Source organism: Musa acuminata, chromosome BXJ1-6, assembly GCF_036884655.1.
Source record: "Musa acuminata AAA Group cultivar baxijiao chromosome BXJ1-6, Cavendish_Baxijiao_AAA, whole genome shotgun sequence".
NCBI classification, from domain to species: Eukaryota; Viridiplantae; Streptophyta; class Magnoliopsida; order Zingiberales; family Musaceae; genus Musa; species Musa acuminata.
In genome coordinates, this window is record NC_088332.1 from 15,056,796 (window position 1) to 15,076,569 (window position 19,774).

The 19,774-nt window shown below is 36.7% G+C and overlaps 2 protein-coding genes across 8 annotated transcripts; both read left to right on the plus strand.

The window, feature by feature from the left end:
• Positions 1-58: 58 nt before the first annotated feature.
• LOC135584284 (protein WVD2-like 7) lies at positions 59-10,003 on the plus strand. 7 transcript variants are annotated; one of them, XM_065187686.1, is made up of 10 exons: positions 59-230; positions 2,698-2,823; positions 4,505-5,245; positions 5,720-6,058; positions 6,591-6,655; positions 6,755-6,850; positions 7,056-7,146; positions 9,018-9,098; positions 9,529-9,614; positions 9,718-10,003. In XM_065187686.1, exons 2-10 carry the CDS (start codon positions 2,752-2,754, stop codon positions 9,740-9,742), a joined length of 1,596 nt encoding a protein of 531 aa, XP_065043758.1. In that variant the 5' UTR covers positions 59-230; positions 2,698-2,751; the 3' UTR covers positions 9,743-10,003. The 7 variants fall into 7 exon arrangements, with proteins under 7 accessions (XP_065043758.1, XP_065043765.1, XP_065043762.1 ...); XM_065187690.1 differs by having other exon boundaries at positions 74-235; XM_065187692.1 differs by lacking the exon at positions 59-230 and adding an exon at positions 1,556-1,895.
• Positions 10,004-12,151: 2,148 nt separating this feature from the next.
• LOC135677459 (uncharacterized) lies at positions 12,152-12,685 on the plus strand. Its single transcript, XM_065189819.1, has one exon. The coding sequence runs from the start codon at positions 12,152-12,154 to the stop codon at positions 12,683-12,685; it is 534 nt and encodes a 177-aa protein (XP_065045891.1).
• Positions 12,686-19,774: the final 7,089 nt, after the last annotated feature.

Consider the following 19,774-nt stretch of genomic DNA (forward strand, 5'->3'; position numbering starts at 1 on the left):
CCTCCCTTTCCGCCAAACATTAAAAACCTCTCACCTGATCTCTCTGTCTCCCCATCCGTGTTATTAGCTCTCCAGTCCATGGACGAGCTCGCTTAACGCTCTTCATTCCACTTCGCTCTCCTCATTATCTCTCCTGCTTCCTCTCTTCTGGTGGCAGACTGCGTGGATCTCTCCTCCCTGGCTCGGATCCAAGTGCTCTTCGTCGGATCACACCCTACGTCTCCAAGAAGGTACGGTACGCGTTGTCCGGATCTCTCATTCTTGTCGCTTGCTTTACCTCCTTCACTCTGTTCGAAAAGTTCTCGAATCGGTGGGTAACTTGGGGCTGGATTCAAACTGGTTTGAGGACTACATTCGAGGAAATGGAAAGGAAAACAAAGAGCGTTTCGATGAGTGGATATGTATCCGAAATCGAGGTAGGATTTAGGGGAAAAAGGGGTTCAAGAACTCCATTCCTCTCCACTTCGATCTGGGAGATGAACTCGGTTCAGTGAGCTGTTCGAATCTGGGGTTTGGGGAAACGACGTAATCTGTTTCCGTCGTTCGACTTGCGAACGTCTCTTTTTTTCTAGCGGGGAAACGCGATCGGATCCGTCGTCCTGTAACTAGTAATAGCGTGCCGTCACGAGTCTCTGGCTGATGTAGCGCTTGATGGCTAAAGCCCAACAACTAGTACTGAAGGGATGATGATTTGGCGAATCGCAGCTGTCATGGTGGGCTGTAAGGTGAAGCCTGTGAACCTTAATAGTGCTAGGGAGGAACACTGTAAGGTGAAGCCTGTGAACCTTTTGTGTGATGGCTTTTTCATCTCGTTCGATGCGCCGAGGAAGGTTGATTGAGCTGCCGCTGTAGGATGAAAGCGAGGTAGATGGGTGATGGGTTAATGATATGTGGGGGGGGCTTAGACACTTCCTTTCTGTGGGCCAGGGAGTAAAAAGGTTAAAATCTGTTTACAAGAAAAAGATGCAGTCTAGTGCTACGAACCACACCCAACCCACAATTAGGATGCGATTCGTCAAAAGACGTGCACTAGGCAACTTTTTCTATTGAAATTATTCTGGCACCCGTCTTTCTATCCAGCCATTGAGATGCACATGCGTCCACATGGATGCATGCACATGGAATCAAGCTACAAATCTTAGTGGAAGTGGATTGGAGACCAGACCGCCGCTCTTACTCCGGAAAAGATGAACGAGGCTGACTGAGGCAAAGGGGACACGATTCTGGCAGATTTCTAAAAGTAAGGTTTGCCATGATAATTTTGCCCGATCATGATTCGAAGAAGCATACTGTTTCTTCTAGAAAAATAATAGAAATAGGTGGATCTATTGTTTACAGTCTATCGCTAAGGTGGTCACAGGGTGGGCTGCGTACCAACTTGGCTGTGCCTTTATGCAAGGAACATAACGCCAAATCAACGCTCCTGTTCATCGTGTGGTCATGTCCGCCCAACCCATACATCACGGCACGTGGTCTGCCTCAATTGCTCCACACAAGGACAAAAGATACACTTCCGGGAATAGCCGGATACAGCGGTGCGCAGGAACTCTCCTCCATCCACTCTCGCAGGCCATGATGGTCTACTGCGGCGCCAGACGGCAGTTTCCGCTAGGGAAGGTCCATCATGGCCCTTCACCAACTGAAAACAAAAGTAGGCAATGGATCCGATAACCCATTTAGCGGATCCAAATCCACATATATCGAACCCAAATCTATCTATCTGCCATTGGATCGCATCCATCATCGTCGTAGCGTGTTCAGCGGGGTTCCTGGTTAAACAATTGACTCTGGTGGACAAACACAGTAGAGTATCCATATAATTATTGGATTCGTACGTACTGGGTTGTCGGTTGTTTTATTGCGGATCAGCTCGGGCGGGTTCTTTTGATTTTTTGGTATGAGAAGAGAAGAGCGGACAAGAAGAAATTAATGCAATCTGTCCTCCTTTCTCTTATTTTCTCTTCCTAGTGAAGTTCGAAGTAATGATTTTTTGTTCCTTAGGATTTGCCTTGCTCCTGTCCGTGCCTTCTTCTCTCCATAGTATACTTTTCTCTTTATTTTACTATTGGGAGTCTTGGTTTTACATGTTTATGGCGGAGCTGAACACTTTTTTTGTGTGTGCGTTTTGCTTCATGCTCTTAGTGAAGTGTCGTTCAGTGGGAAAATGGCGTTCCAAAATTCTGAGTTCATACCCTGTTCTTGGGCTTGGCAGTGGTATTTTCAGATTCCTGGCAGTGAGATGGAAGTGGCTCGGTGGGCTGAGGTGTCTGTATGAACTGATTAGAGTTGGAATGTTTGAACCCAAGGTTGTGAGAGGGTTAGAAGAAAAGGTGTTGAAACCTTGTACGAACAATAAAGCAATTTCTTGAAAAAATAACAAGAACTGCATTGATTTGGAGATCTGTTATTTTCCCAATTACTTCAAAATCTGTGTTAGTGTATTAGATGTTTTCATGAATGTTATAGCAATCTGCTACATGTTTATAATGCATAGAATTTTTCAATATCTAGTTAGACCAGAATTTTCAATTGTTTTTGTTTATCATCCCCACAATTTTTTTGTCTTGTAGTTACTGTTTGAGTTAGCCATCAACAATATTCAGTGTTTTATTCTCTTTTTCTGATGCTACAGCATATTCAAATTTCCTCTTGTATGTTCAATAACTGATTGTTTTGACTTTCTTGACCATTATGTAGTTGTGCAACTTCCATGGTTAGGTGTGCAACTTCTTCAACTTGACAAGTAATCAAATGGCAACTGATGTTGATCAAGCCTACCGAGATTGGTCACAGGTGGAATTGCCTGAAGGAGATGAGTCTCATGTAATTCTCTCTCTCTCTCTCTCTCTCTCTCTCTCTCTTTCCCTTCTTGATCACCTTTAAGTTAATTTTTCCTTCAGTTGCTGTTCTGATGCCGTTGAACAACTGCATCATATCATATTGTAGCTTTTTTGTCTTGAAATTTAGTTCCTAATGCTATCAATAGTATTCAAATTTCAAACAGTATCAAAAGCGATTAATGTTTATTGATGGTCATAAATAGAGTGAATATTTTTTGCCATTTATGTACAAGCAAGGGGGGTCAATATTCTTATCGAGGAACGAGGAGAAACACAGTGCTCAATTTGTGCTAATATAACTATTAATTGTGGATATGAATTTAGTAAAAAATAAATATAGCAATAATTTATAATGACAGAAAACAATTACAAAATTTGGAAAAAAAAATAGAAACATAAATAAAGTGTGTGATTGAGGTACCATAAAACAAACCAAAGTACATGATGTACATAAGTATGGAACTACATATGATGCATTAAAAATAAGAAAAACAAGAATGGAACCATGGGATCATGAACTAAAATAAAGTGGGCATTGTGAACAAATCTTATAACCACAGGCACAGAAAATTTAATGAAAAGGAAAAAGGAGTTCCTGTAAACTTTCGAAGCTTGAAAGGGTACATGTTTGTTAAGATAGATTAGTTGTACTTAGAATGACATGTCTTAGACCTTTGTTAGGTTGTACAAGAGTTTTTCTTTCATTGCAGATGTTGGGGATTTAGTCCCAAAAAACGTTGGGTAATTGAAATGGAAGTTCCCACAAGGGAAAACAATGGGGACTAACCGGGCTGGTTGAAAATTTTAAAAATCAGTTCACCATTTTGACATAGTTGATATTTGTAGCATATGTTCTTCCTTTTATGTATTATTTTAATATAAAATTTTCTTTCTTGCATTCTCTTTTGCTATTAAGAATATCGATAAATAGATCATGTCTCATCTATTAGCTTAAACTTTTGGATAAAATAATTGTCATTGAATTTTTAAGATGATATCAGAGTGGATGTTCCAATGTTCACATCTTATTCATGCCGCACATTAAGAAAATAAATATACATCTCCGAGTGTTGGGTTTGAGTCAGTTTGTCAATCACATGTGAGGGCGAGTGTTAACAATATAAACTAATAGATCATGTTTCATCCAATGTCTTAAGGTTTTAGATGGATTGAAGGTGATTAAAAGTTTAAGATTTGCTAACAATTTTGTGCATTTTGGTAGTCAGTATATAAAACTGCAAATTTAACATTCTGAAATTAGTTAACATGTTAAATAGGATGTGTGATAAAGACTACTCCATTCCTTTTTCCAGGTGAAAATTACTTGGAACATTTGAGTTGCCTAGTAAGGATAAATCCAGATCTGCTTCATATCTTACTTTATAATTTGAGAAGCCAAACTTGCAGTATTTGATGGCTACTTGTAATTGGTCTGGTGGATTTTTCTAGTTTTGTAGATATTGCATGCAACACCCTATGTTAAAGCTGGAATTAACAGAGCATGCCATTATTTAGGTTTTTTTTTCCTGAAAAGGGTCAGTAAAATATGACATAATCATGTTGGCAATTGTTTCTCTTCTCTATATAGAAAATATTTCCTATGATTCTGCAGAAAGTTACAGATACCATTGTTTTAGGTAATTATGGCTTACTGGTTCTTTCAGGAACCCTCAGTGTCTCAAATGCTTGAACACGGTTCCATTTCTTTTGGAAGATTTCCAATTGAATCATTGTCATGGGAAAGGAAGTCAGTGTTTGTTCACAACAGGTGTCAGGAGGAGCTGGAGAAGTTCAATGGGTTAGTTGCCAAAAAGAAGGCATATTTTGAAGAGCGCTATAGAAGGATTCGAGCTATGAAGGCTCAACAGAATGCCCAACAGAATCAACAAACAGAACTCACATTGGATTATAGTGGTGATGGCAGTATTTCTAGCCAAAGTGGAGAAGAAGATGGATCAGCTTCACTAGATGAAAGTGCCAGAGATGCCGCAGCAAACACTGGTCAATCTTCAGAAGAAGTGAAACCTGGTCCAAGCTTTGAACAGGAAATTAACTGGAATAGACCTCAACAAGGATGCTTGGATCCAGAATCCATATTTCAAAATCCTACTTCTTCAAGAGGAATTTTGCAAGAAACTGAGCCAGATAAAACCTCTATTGACACTGTGCTGGTGCAACCATTGGAAACAGAATCCTCATTGCCACTTACAGGAGATGTGGAGATTGTGTCAAATTGTAGCAGCAATCTTGACAATGAAGAGACCTTGCAGAAACATAAGAACCTCGTGTCAAATTTTGAGTCTAGAAGTGTTATACAAGAGACAGCATCTGGTGCTACCAAAACAAAGTCTTGTCAGTTGCAGTCAAGGAAATATTTGGATAATAAATCACTTCCTAATGTTAAGGTGTGTTGGCAGATGCTCTCCTGCAGTTATTTTCTTTGACCATTAATCTCCACATAGATAGGTTGGACAATTTCCCTTCAATAATTAGCATAAGAAGTTCTAGAAAATGCTAAGAAGCTATTGAATGAATCATAGGTATCAGTTTAGTGGTGTATGTTGGATTTATTGATCACTATACACTTGTTATGGGATATTAAGAATTGTTGTTGGAACATTCCTGAAACCTAACATGGACATTTAGACTATTGGATGGATTCATCTAGTATCAATTACTGTGGGAAGGTTATGTTGATCTAGTCATTATTTTTCTACCAACTTGTCTTTCATTAGCCCAAACTGCAGCTTTATTAATAAGTAGATTTGAATATCAAAGGCAAATATGCAAAGTAATGAAAATCGGGCAGTGTGTCAAAATAATTGCACTCTTCTCTTTGTATTTTATATAATTGGGCTATCCTTTTTTCTTGTGTTCAGGATCCTGCTGCAGTTAGACATGGTCAAAATGTGATGGGGGAAACTAAGTTAAATGTGGTTCGGCCATCAAAGGTACTAAAAAATCCATCACAAAAGACGGCCAATCGAACTCAATGCAAGAGTACAGCTAGTAGAATAGAAAGCAATGCTAGGACTGCCATGATTGCTTCAAAAGCACCACTTACAGAAGCCTGCTCTAATATCACCAGCCCAGGTCCATTTACTCTTGTAATGGAAAGAAGAGCAAACAGTAGAGGAAGTGCAGCAAAGCTGGACCCTGGAAGTTTAAACAAGTCAGCATCATCACTAAGTCATGCTAAGGGTGGTTTAAGTGGACAGGTGAATTTCATGCAATGCTTAGCATGTTGCTTGTCATAACACAGTTTCATTGAGTGCTTGGTGCTTATGATAGTTTCATCCAGTGCTTAGTGTTCATGACTACTAGATATGATCTTCCAAGTTCCACATGTTTTGATTATTTCCTATCATTTAATTTGGGCTGCTTTTTTTGATTAATTTTGACAGATTTAGTCATCTCAAGTGAAATATGATCCACAGCTCTTGCGAAGAAAAAGCAAAGCTTCAATCTTGTTAAAGTTTTATATATAATTTTCTAGTATATATTTCTCATCTTTTGTTTGTGTTATTTAACTACCATTAAATGGGCATAAATACTCTTTCAACAGTAGTTGATCAACCTTCATGTATTTGCTTATCTGCTGTAAAATTTCACTGATTCTTTCATATGAATTAAATTTATCTCTAAAGTAACTTTTGTCCTCTCTTAGTGGCATGAGTAGCTTTTTTTTCCTCTTATTATCTCCAAAGTAACAATATTTTGGGTCTGTCTATGATTATTCCTTTTTCACAGAATATGTTGAGGAAAATGTCTGCAACCAGTGAAATAACTAGCAGAAGAGGAGCAGAAATTAAAAGGTTGATAAAAGAAATATTTTTAACATATTCAGAATATGATGCTGTCTGCTCTTTAGATCCTCAAAATATTGTTCCTTATTGTTCTGCTTTAAATTTTAGGGACTTAAAAGAAGTAAAAAAGAAGCCTTTGGCTGTGGACAGTCGGTATGCAAGCTCCAAAATAACTGAGTCACATGTTGGGCCACCCAAGTCAAGGTGATAATTGTTATGTAACCTTTTTGAGTTTTATATTACCTAGTAAATTTTGTATCTTGCTGAGTTCTGCAATTTTGGTACATAAGATTGCCCCTTCTCATTGTAACTTAATTTCTCATTTGAGTAAGTTTTTGTTGTCTTATCATTTTTCACTAATTAATTGGACTTTTTAGAATCTGAAACCTCCTTTGATCTGGACGTTCAGGTCTGTTAACCTTCCTGCTATGAACAAATCAACATGTAATGGTGGAACGGAGCACAAAATTGCAACTGCCAAAGGAACCAATGAAAATGAGGTAATGAAAAATAAATTGTTTTGCTGACTTTGCTTTGTTTAGATTGCATCAATTTCATGTATTTAGAACATAAATTAATCCGCATAAAGCTGTTGGTTACTATTCTATCTTTTCCATGCAGTTTTTGGGAATGTTACCTTTTTTAGAACAGTCATTTCATTTTCCTAATTCCTTTTGAGGTTTTAGTTATGTGCACCAGAATAAAGAAGCATCTTTAAATCCTATATGCATTCCCTAATAATCATAGTAATAGAGAAAAATGTATATAAACTTTCTTCTTGTTGATTTTATAAAAACACCAACCATTGTTCGATTGAAAGTATAATTACAAGATACAAGAAGCACCATCATCTGTGAAGGTGTTTCTTGTGGTAAATTTTCTTTTTTTTTTTCTTTCTGTAGTTTTGTCTAATGCGATTTTCCAACTTCCAATAAATGAAATGGTTGAGATTTGATGTGATCAAATTGGCTTTTGTAATGGTATAATAAAATTCTTCACTGTTGGTGTGTATTCAACATTAGTTTCTTCCAAAAAACGGAGGTCAACTTCCAGTATGTTACTTCAAGCTTGTGAACACAAAGGACAATCATTGTAACATAGTTGCACTTGGCCTAGGTGCATCTGAATTTTCTATCTGATTTATTTATTTGTCACATGGGAGTGGCTAGTCTAATGATGGTGTTGGCCAATAACCTAATAATTTTGATCTTTTGGGTTTAGCTGTACCTAATAATTTGATGTACTTTTAAGGATATCTCCTGTGGTTTCTGGGTCCATCTAGCTTTAGCAATAAAGAGTGGTGGGACTCTGGATTATCCAGTAGCATGATGGGAGCTATAAACCAGATGGCTATGCAAATGGTCAGTATTTAATAGTCAATATGCAGTTAAATAGATGATTGCATGTCAAATGTGAATGGTGATGCAAGATTGTGAGAGAATCACAGGGTAACTTTGGAGTCTTGTGAGTGGTGTCAATTGCTCGAGTAAAGGAAAAAAAATTAGTAAATGCTTATATTGGTATTGTAAGTATTTGATTATAATTATATTAAATTACCATATTGATGCATGCCTTAATCTGCTCGGATATAAGTATTTTGGAGTTGTTCTATGCCCTGCACCTACGATATCTGCTATGTGGCTTGGATATTCATTTCTTTTGTACTGGAATATGGATAGGGAAAAGGCTTGCAGAAATTCCTTAACAAGTAATTTGTTGCGTATTTTTGTTTTGGTTCCTATTTACTTTTTTCTGCTCTTGATCATGACTGTTAACACTGTAAGAATCTTGAAATAGTAGTTCTGTTTCAATATCTGCTTCAAGTTATTCTTCGTATTAAAATGGAAGTGTCTACAGGTTTAAAACGTACATCAACATGCTCAAGTCCTTTCCTGTGGAGTACTAACTTTTGCTGTGATTCCAGTGGGATAAAACATTTCATTGTCCACATGTCTAGAGACATTGCATATATGCAAGATATTTAATAAATGCATTCTGCCAGCCGGCATGGAGGGCCTACTGGCCAAAATGGCACTGTGATACGCAGCCATGTCCTGTGCCATAAAGTGACTCACTATTTATGAGCATGTTAAAGTGATAGCACTTACATGTACTGTGCCATGAAGTGGCAATTATTGTTTGTGAGCATGTTAAAATAATAGGATTGCCATGTACCATGTCATGAAGTGACAATCACTATTTGTGAGCATGTTAAGATGCTCAACATTTCACTGGAAACTTGTAACCAAACTTAAGTGCTTTTAAGAGTATAATAATTGAAGCCTTTGGAAGTGAACTTTTCATAAAACATGCATTTCTTTTACATAATGTACAAATCGATTATGATGAATCTCATTGAAATATCCAACAGGGACATGCCAGAATGAGGGAGTCTCAAAGAGTTACTGGAAAGACAACTGGCCCTTCCACATCTGGAATGGGAACTAAGAAGGTTAACACTTGTATAATTTAGCAAATATCAATAATATGCTCTTTTTAGTCCTTATCATGATGCTTGTAGTGGAAACTGTAGGACAACACATCCATGGACTTCATTTTCCATTTTCTTTTTCATTGGATTGCGCAGCCTTAAAATTCTGTAATGTTTTAATTCAGTACTTCCCTTTAATTTTTATCGTAGAGACTGTAACTTTTTCTAGACCAAGATTAGTAGGTTGGCTAAGACTTGCTAACTCTTGGACTGATCTCTATCCATGTTTTAGGTTGTAGGATCCACATTTATTTTCGAATGAGCTAAAGCTTGTTTCAAATTAGATGTTGTACCTAGTCTACCTACTACTCTCTTTCTGAACAGAGCAGCTTTACCAAACCATGTTTCTCATTACTGGTATCGCCCTGAGCTCACTCTCCTAAAATTGCAGGTACTTTCAGCCCGAGAGGCAGATATATCATGCAGTGGCAGAAAACCAGGGCTCGATAATCTGTCACTCGATGGGAGGAAGACAAGGTGCATCATTCTTTTACCAAAACTGAACTCCCTACACTATGACCATATCTGAATTTTCGTTTTTGTATGATTGACTTGTGATATTTTCATCACTTCACAACAGGAGAGCGATACCGCCGTGGCGATGAATCGACTTCTAGAGCGACCGGAACTGTGACGGAAGTAAACTACATTTTGAAGTATCATCTGCATCTGCATTGCCCCTTCTGCATCTCTTGCACCTATCCAGGATTGAGTCCTTGATTTGTGCAAGTTGCTTCTGTACCATATGAACCAACATCGGTTGACCTCCTAGATTCTAAGCTGAACCACTCACCCTTGTTTATGGCTGTATTTTTAGATTTCAAAGGGCTATGCATTATTAGATTACACGGACTTATGATGGTTAAGTTTTGGCGCCTTGTATAATCAAATTTTCAATTAAAATACAATTTTAGGTAACCTGATAATTGCACATTTCAAGTTTAATCAGGGATAGAATCGAAACTAGACCTCACTGTACCGCTGCTATTGGGACTAACCGTTGCCTAAAGTTTGTCGACAGATCAGCAAATAAGTATATGTGCAGCATATTCATTTCTCCGAGATAAGAACTACTCGGATAAATACATTTCTTATAGTTTCTCTTCGATAAAGTAAAACTTATAATTACGTGCGTTCAACTTTGATTTCTTTAATTTGCAATATATCTTTTCTCTTATCTTTAGGTTAGTAATTTCTATTTTTTTTAATTTTTGTGACATTTTTATGATGTCAGAATATATATTATTTTGTCTTTTCTTACTAGAATGACTCGGTCAACGGACGGGGACTACGCCCGCTTCCCCACCACGGGACAAAAGCAACACTGCCCCATGCCACCTCGACTTGGCGTTCCGCCTAAAACACCAAACCGGACGTCGAGCCATCTGACAGCTGGTGACGGAGTCTGCGGCCAACAAACCCAACGCCCTCGGCTCTCTCTCACTCTCTCTCCTCTGCCCACCTCCGACTCGCAGTCGCTCGTGCTGTTCCTTCCTCCCTCCACACGCCCGAATCCCCTCGACCGCTTGCTAGATCGGGATTCCCTTCCTCCGAGCTCTCTTCTGAGCCCCGCTTCGCCTGGTTTGATCCAGTCTTAGAGGCCCGGAGTGTTTGAGGTTTAGGGTTCTCCCCCTCTCGTCCCTTTTATTGCTCCGGGTTGCTCTGATCTCTTTCTAGGTTCGTCCTTTTTTCATCTTTTCTTTCGTCTTTTTTCTTCGAGTATGTCGTATAATTTAACTGTTGCAGAGTATTGCCAAAGTTATTTTCCTTCGCCTTTAGTGGTCTCTTCTCATTTGCTAGATTTCATTCTTTCTTTGTGGGTGATGAGTTCTGTCTCTTGCCTACATTGTAAAGGTACGCGTTTTCGCCTCTGTGGGTTGAGAAATGAGCGAAACTCTTGGATCGTAAGTAGTTTTGGAGCTGTCAATGAAGTTTCTGTTGCAGATTTATGAGCTATAGAACTTCTAAAACGTGAGGTAGTTGAGGTAGGAAGTTCCAAAAGAGCGATGTATATGTGCTCTCGAGTAAAAGCTAACCGAGCATGTTACGGAATTTGTATGGGGTGCAAGTGCGAATTGGTTAAGAAAATATTATAAATGCTGAGGAGAGCATAAATGGAAAGTAATTGAAAGTTCTTTTCTTAATAAAGATAATAATGTTACTTGCTTGTCACGGAAGAAGTTTAGATGTATGGTTGTTCTCAGGCTGTAGCTTCATTTTTGTTATCATCAAACGAATTAGCTGTGATGATATTTCACCTGATTTTTGGGTTGATCTCACTGTCTTGGGACATTTTGACTGCATTGGAATTGGATTGCATTGTTCTGTTAGCTATCATGCTAAACCTATACAATATTCTATTTCGTGGTTAGAGAAATGGTAGTTTTATGTTGCTTATTTAAAGTGACTTGACACCAATATTCTGTTTTTTTTTTTTTCATGTCACAGTGAGGTAAAGCACCCTGGATTGTTGTCTAGTTACTTAAAAATTCATGTGATTATGCACCTAAAGCTACATAACATCTGGCCAGCTTTTGAAGCTTTTAAAGTTCTTGCTGGTATATGTGTCATGATTTAATTGTGAATGATAGGATTCGACTCAGCAGGATGGATTTTTTTTTTCCATTTATGTCCTTAATGTGATCATGTTAAAGTTTCTTGGATTTTTGTGCTTACCCAGTAGCTTAAGCATTCTTTAGGTCCCGTGACTGAAGGTGTATGTTATGGGTTAGCCAACTGGACTCCTCTAAGTAGTCTGTATGTTCAAGTCGTAGTTGTTGGTGGGACTCTTCTTGTGCAGTGCATAATATTCTATCCTTAAACTCAGACACAATTTATGAAATTTTTACAAAAGATTAGGCTTCCTTATCATGGACCTCGGATTGGTTGTGACATTGAGTGTGCATTGGATCAGCAGAACTAGACCTTCTTGGAGGTATCAACTGTTCTCGTATTTGTAGGTTCTCAAGTACTGATGCTGGGTGAGAGCATGCGTGGAATCTGTGTCTCGTGTGATGCCCCTGGCCAAATTCAGAGCCGATGCATTTGGTGTGACGGTCATTTCTCTTTTTGTTCTGTTTGATGTCCTTGCTATACCATGTATAGACCAAGTTGCCTATTTACAAGTGCGGATACTGCAACAAAATTTTCTGCAGCTTGGTTACTTTAATGGGCCCTGGGTTACACACATACTTCTTGTTCTAGTTGCAATTTTCTGGAGCTTAAGTGAAATTGCTAGATTAAGTTTTCTGAAAGGAAGTCTTTTCTCCGGCATAACATGGCAGAGGAATATGTGCAAGCTCTACATCCTCTTCAACCTTGGGTTTTCAGAACCTTCCATTTTCTTAATTCTTGTGTTCCTTTTACGTGCCTCTTTGCTGAAGAGAGAGTTGGGTGCTCTAAACCAAGGATGGAGCAAAAAGGCCATTGGTCATGTGTTCCTTTTCTGCCTTCCTATTTCCATCATGCAATTTATTGTGGTTTTTGTTGGACCCAAGTTATTCGACAAGGAGAAGGGTGATGGGAGAGCAAATAAAACTACTTTGTAAAGGCTGGTGTTTTGATTGGTGTGTTTGCACTTATCCCTTGTTTAGCACTATTCTTCTTGGGATTTTTCATGCTGCTCTGATCAGCTATGCCTTGTTTATCGGAATGCATGTATTGTCTTCAGCGATCAACAAACGACTGCTCCGTGGAGGCTCTATTTGCTCGTATCCTCAGTTATTTTTTCTCTTCCAGTTAGGGTGCTGCTTCTCAGTTTCAGTTATTTTTTCTCTTCCAGTTAGGGTGCTGCTTCCAGTTATTTTTTCTCTTCCAGTTAGGGTCACACGAAGAAAATGACCTTAAAAAAGGGATAACAAGGTAATTTCATAGTTGCTAATCTTACTGTTTAAAGATATTAATTATTTAGCGTTATAATAGTCATTTGTAAGGAAAAAGAAGAATATATATATATATATATATATATATATATATATATATATATAGAGAGAGAGAGAGAGAGAGAGAGAGAGAGAGAGAGGAGAGACCAGTACATGTAAGTTTGTGCTTTCAATTGATACGTAATCTTTCACATTTTTCACTTGATAGGAAGAATATGTGATCTGCCTCCTTCTCATCCATCGACTATTACGAAATTATTGGTTTCTTGATTGCTATTTGGATTCGGAGATACGTGGCGATTGATCTTTTTCTCTTTTGCTCGCTTACCTAGAACGAGATCCTTTCTTTTTATGAATCTAAGAAAGGGTAAAAATTCTTATGGTCCAAGAAAGACACTGGATTAACTATGGCGTCAAAATGCAATGTCCAGTTCATTCCTAAGAATTATTGAATTCTGGAATTGGATGTATACATTGAATGATTGTTGTTGCTGAAAACTGAACAAATGTAGCTATAGTTTGATCGGAACAAATCAACATGTCTGGAATATGAAAGCATGAACAAATTTACATATTCGTATGATGAAAAATCATGCAAATGTTAATATTTGATCTGGAATACAAAGCATTCATCTCAACAAATCTGGAATATGACACTGTTGCATTCAATCTGAACATTTGATCTGGAATATGAAACTGAATAAATACGAAAGCAAAGCATTCATCTCAATAAATCTGGAATATAGACATTGGTCCATTCAATCTGAACATTTGATCTGCACCAAATATGCATTCATCGAAGAGACTGCTTTTGAGTCGCACAAATATGCATTCGTCGAAGAGACTTGGAATATGAATATGAACAAAATATTTAGAGTTTTTCCACAACACAACCAATTTAATTTGCAGTCTTTCCAAATGACCGAACTGTCAAATTAATTTATAGCCCTCCAAAAATACCCAAAGACTATGCAAAATGATCAAAAGTTATTCAAAATCACCCAAACTGTCTAAAATGACCAAAAGCTATCGAAAACCTACAGTAAAAGAAACAAATAAGAATCACATGATAATAGCAAGGAACAAACATATAATTACCTGTAATTTATTCATTTGTATTGGAGGATGTTCATTATCTGGTGTTAGTATTAATGTACACTCTATGAGTCCACCCACCGGAGCACTCACGGTGGAGCAACAATTGTAAGTATAAAATCTATAATTATGCTATATCTGAAATACAGAAATAATTTATATGTCAGGATTGATGGATTTTAGGGAGAGAAACTGAAATCCCTAATGGAGAGGTGCATCTGTAGGTAATGCCAATGCCCTCCTAGCTCCTAGAGGTATCTGAGATTTCCTCCCATTAAGATTATCGCCACATAATCTAACATTCTCCCACTTGATCCATTAATTGATAAGATATTAAAGTGATATTCAAAATCAAAATAAAAAAAATAAAATTTGTTTAAAAATAATTTTACCTAATTGAATTCCAAGTAATTTTTAAAAAGCATTTTATACATGACCATGTTTTAAAATAAGCCAATAAGTCCAATAAACATAATAATACTATATTAAGTCCAACTATCAATACGAGTAATAGCGGTTGTATTTCATCAATGTCATAATCCCTTCTATGTACCACAACATTGTTAGTCTTTCCTAATATAGTCCATAATGACCCTTGTAATTTGTCTTGTCAAGACAATCCTATTATTACATTCAACCGTAATATGCATAAACATAAATGTAAACAAGATAGCAGAAACAGATAACTTTAATTAAGCAAGAATAAATGTCAATAATAGCATCCACATAAACATGCATCACCATATCCTTTATGACTTGCTCATAAGCCCCATTCTAAGAACATGTTCTTTGAATATTTTACACTGTAAGGCTTTTGTCAATGGATCAGCAATCATCATAGTGGTGCTCAAGTTCTCAATTAACACTTGCTGTTTCTGGACTCTTTCTCTAACCACCAAGTACTTTATCTCAATGTACTTGGAACCACTAGAGTACTTGTCATTCTTTGAGAAGAAAACTACTGCAGTAGTATCACAAAATATCTTCAGTGGCCTGACAATTGAGTCGACCACACCAAGTCCCGAGATGAAATTTTGCAGCCATAAAGCTTGATTTGTGGCCTCAAAGCATGCCACAAATTCAACTTCCATTGTTGATGATGCAATAAGTGATTGCTTTGCACTTTTCCAAGAAATTGCCCCACCAACTAATATAAATACAAATCCTGAAGTGGACTTCCTATTGTCGAGGTAATTTGTAAAATCAACATCTAAATATCCTATCACTTCAAGTTGATCTGATCTCCTGTATGTGAGCATATAATCTTTCGTCCCTTGCAGATATCTCATTACTTTCTTTGCAGCTTTCCAATGTTTTATTCCTGGGTTGCTTTGGTATCTTCCCAACATTGCAACTGCAAAACTGATATATAGTCTTGTACAGGTTTGAGCATATAATAGACTTCCAACTGCGCACCCATAAAGAATATTCTTCATTTGATTCTTTTTTTTAAGTCATTTCTTGGCCACTGGTTTTGACTGAATTTTTCACCTCTAGTAATAGGTACATCATTGGCTGAGCAAAGCTGCATATTAAATCTTTCCAAGATATGATCAATATATCCTTTCTGAGACAATCCTAATAATCCTTGAGATCTAACCTAATAAGAGACCCCTTATTGGAATTGAATACTCTTATCTCTACAGGACACCCCCAAATATGTAAAGGGGTCTCTTTTTATTCCTATATCATAATCTGATTCTTGTAGATATACCACATAATCATCAGAAATGACATGTTTTCTTTTCCTTTGAGATCTTCTCAAATCTGCCAATTGTGATTGTTCTACAAGATCATCAGTGACGACATCAACATCATGTGAGAGTTCTTCGATGTTATTTTGTTGTTTACCCTCATCAATACTCTCATTGATTTGAGGAACAACAATCTCTCAAATAGGAGATGATATGGGAGAATTAACCTGAATCTCCTCAATATCAAAATTAATCCTTCGAGATTTTTCACTCTCACTGATTTCGTCATTTTCTAGGAATTTTGCATTACCAGATTCTACTATTCTCATACTATGATTAGGGCAATAAAATCTGTATCCCTTGGATTTTTTTGGATAATCAATAAAATATCCTTAAATAGTTCTTAGATCCAATTTCTTTTCATGTGGATTGAATACTCTTATCTTTGCAAGACACCCCCAAATATGTAAATGTCTTAGACTGGGCTTCCTACCAGTCCATAACTCAAATGGAGTCGATGAAACTGACTTACTAGGAACCCTGTTCAAGATGTACATAGCTGTCATAAGAGCTTCACCCCACATCGACTCAGGTACAGAGAAATAACTCATCATGCTCCTAACCATATCCATCAGAGTACGATTTCGCCTTTCAGCAATACCGTTCTACTGTGACACACCTGGTAATGCATATTGAGCACAAATACCCCGTTGTTCTAGGAATCTAGCAAAAGGGCCAATATTCTGACCAGATCCATCATATCTACCATAAAATTCACCATCTCTGTCCGATCTGATAATTTTAACTTTTCTATCTAATTGTCTCTCAACCTCATTTATGTATACTTCAAGAGTATCACTGACTTGAGACTTTTCATGTATTAGATAAACATAGCCATATCTGGACAGATCATTAATAAATGTGATGAAATATTTTTCTCCACTAAAACAAGGAATATGGAGTGGTCCGCAAATATTAGTATGAATAATCTCAATGAGTTCTTTACTTCTTGTGACATTTTTCTTTATATGTTTAGTTTGCTTTCCCTTAATGCAATATATACAAACATCAAAATAAGTGAAGTCTAAATGTTCTAAAATATTATCCTTCACTAATATTTCAATTCTTTCCTTGGAGATATGCCCCAATCGTCTATGCCACAATATAGAAGATCTTTCATTATTGAAACTGCGTTTCAATCCAACACTTGATTGCAGGGTCATTAATGTCTTTGCAAACTCAAGATCCAAATTAATTCTGTACAAACCATCACAGAGAATTCCAAAACTAACTTTTATTGAATCATAAAACATATTGAGTTTGCCACTACCAAAAGAAAGATAATATCCTAACTCATTAATTCTAGAAAGAGAAACTAAATTTTTAGAAATTGTAGGGACATAACATGTGTCAACAAGATCCATCAAGTGACCCGTCTCTGAGCGTAGACGATAAGTTCCCATTGATATCACTTTCGCTTTAAGACGATTTCCCATAATGATGAATCTTTCATGTTCTTTTGGTTTCCGAATTGAAAGAAATCCCTGTATGTTATTTGTAACATGAGTTGAAGCACCAGAATCAATCCACCAAGTGTTAGAAGGAACTTCTGTAATGTTTGATTCGAAACACACAAAGGTCGAGTTAATACCTTTCTTTTCGAACCAAGTCTTGCGTTTAATGCAATCCTTCTTCACGTGTCCTTTCTTGCCACAAAAGAAGCACTTTACAATAAATGCTTTCTTTTCATTAGTCCGTTTAATATTTCCAAACCCAGCAAGTTTCTTTGATTGATAATGCTTCAACTTTCTTTTCTTATTACGAAAGAAAAATGCTTAAACATATAAAGAAAAATGCCACAAGAAGTAAAGAACTTCTTAAGATTATTCATACTGATATATGCGGACCACTCCATATTTCTTGTTTTAGTGGAGAAAAATATTTTATCACATTTATTAATGATCTGTCCAGATATGACTATGTTTATCTAATACATGAAAAGTCTCAAGCCATTGATACTCTTGAAGTATACATAAATTAGGTTGAGAGACAATTATATAGAAAAGTTAAAATTGTCAGATCTGATAGAGGTGGTGAATTTTATGGCAAATATGATGGATCTGGTCAGAATATTGGTCATTTTGCTAGATTCCTAGAACAACGGGGCATTTATGCTCAATATGCATTACCAGATGTGCCACAGCAAAATGATATTACTGAAAGGCGAAATCGTACTCTGATGGATATGGTTAGGAGCATGATAAGTTATTCCTCTGTACCTGAGTCGATGTGGGGTGAAGCTCTTAGGACAGCTATGTACATCTTGAACAGGGTTCCTAGTAAGTCAGTTTCATCAATTCCATTTGAGTTATGGACTGGTAGGAAGCCCAATCTAAGACATTTACATATTTGGGGGTGTCCTGCAGAGATAAGAGTATTCAATCCACATGAAAAGAAATTGGATCCAAGAACTATTTCAGGATATTTTATTGGTTATCCAGAAAAATCCAAGGGATACAGATTTTATTGTCCTAATCATAGTATGAGAATAGTAGAATATGGTAATGCAAAATTCCTAAAAAATGACGAAATCAGTATAAGTGAAAAATCTCGAAGGATTAATTTTGATATCGAGGAGATTCAGGTTAATTCTCCCATATCATCTCCTATTTGAGAGATTGTTGTTCCTCAAATCAATGAGAGTATTGATGAGGGTGAACAACAAAATAACATCGAAGAACTCTCACATGATGTTGATGTCGTCGCTGATGATCTTGTAGAACAATTACAATTGGCAGATTTGAGAAGATCTCAAAGGAAAAGAAAACATGTCATTTCTGATGATTATGTGGTATATCTACAAGAATCATATTATGATATAGGAATAAAAAGAGACCCCTTATCGTTTTCACAAGCTATAGAAAGTAACGATTCTGAAAAATGGTATGATGCAATAAAAGAAGAGTTAAAATCAATAGTCTAGAATGGTGTCTGGGATCTCGTTGAATTGCCCAATGATTGTAAAAGAGTCGGTTGTAAATTACCTCGACAGTAGGAAGTCCACTTCAGGATTTATATTTATGTTAGCTGGTGGGGCAATTTCTTAGAAAAGTGCAAAGCAATCGCTTATTGCATCATCAACAATGGAAGCTGAATTTATGACATGCTTTGAGGCCACAAATCAAGCTTTATGGCTGCAAAATTTCATCTCGGGACTTGGTGTGGTCGACCCAATTGCCAAGCCGCTGAAGATAATTTGTGAAAACACTGTAGCAGTTTTCTTCTCTAAGAATGACAAGTACTCTAGTGGTTTCAAGCACATTGAGATAAAGTACTTGGTGGTTAGAGAAAGAGTCCAGAAATAGCAAGTGTCAATTGAGAACTTGAGCACCACTATGATGATTGCTGATCCATTGACAAAAGCTTTACAGTGTAAAATATTCAAAGAACATGTTCTTAGAATGGGGCTTGTGAGCAAGTCATAAAGGATATGGTGATGCATGTTTATGTGGATGCTATTATTGACATTCTTCTTGCTTAATTAAAGTTATCTGTTTCTGCTATCCTATTTATATTTATGTTTATGCATATTATGGTTGAATGTAATAATAGGATTGTCTTGACAAGACAAATTACATGGGTCATTATAGACTATATTAGGAAAGACTAACAATGTTGTGGTACATAGAAGGAAGTATGGCATTGATGAAATAAAACCGCTATGACTCGCATTGATAGTTGAACTTAATATAGTATTATTGTGTTTATTAGACTTATTAACTTATTTTAAAACATGGCCATGTATAAAATGCTTTTCAAAATTCCTTGAAATCCAATTAGGTAAAATTATTTTTAAATAAATTTTGTTTTGTTTATTTTGATTTTGAATATCTCTTTTATATCTTATCAATTAATAGGCCCAAGTGGGAGAATGTTAGATTATATGACCCTTTTATAATTGAATAAG

Bases quoted from the DNA above. Each gene is read 5' to 3' on its own strand.
- LOC135584284 (XM_065187686.1), top strand. From the start codon at position 2,752: ATGGCAACTGATGTTGATCAAGCCTACCGAGATTGGTCACAGGTGGAA. The intron at 6,656-6,754 runs GTTGATAAAAGA...TTTAAATTTTAG, and splicing joins AGAGGAGCAGAAATTAAAAG to GGACTTAAAAGAAGTAAAAA. The intron at 9,099-9,528 runs GTTAACACTTGT...CTAAAATTGCAG, and splicing joins CTGGAATGGGAACTAAGAAG to GTACTTTCAGCCCGAGAGGC.
- LOC135677459 (XM_065189819.1), top strand. From the start codon at position 12,152: ATGCCCCTGGCCAAATTCAGAGCCGATGCATTTGGTGTGACGGTCATT.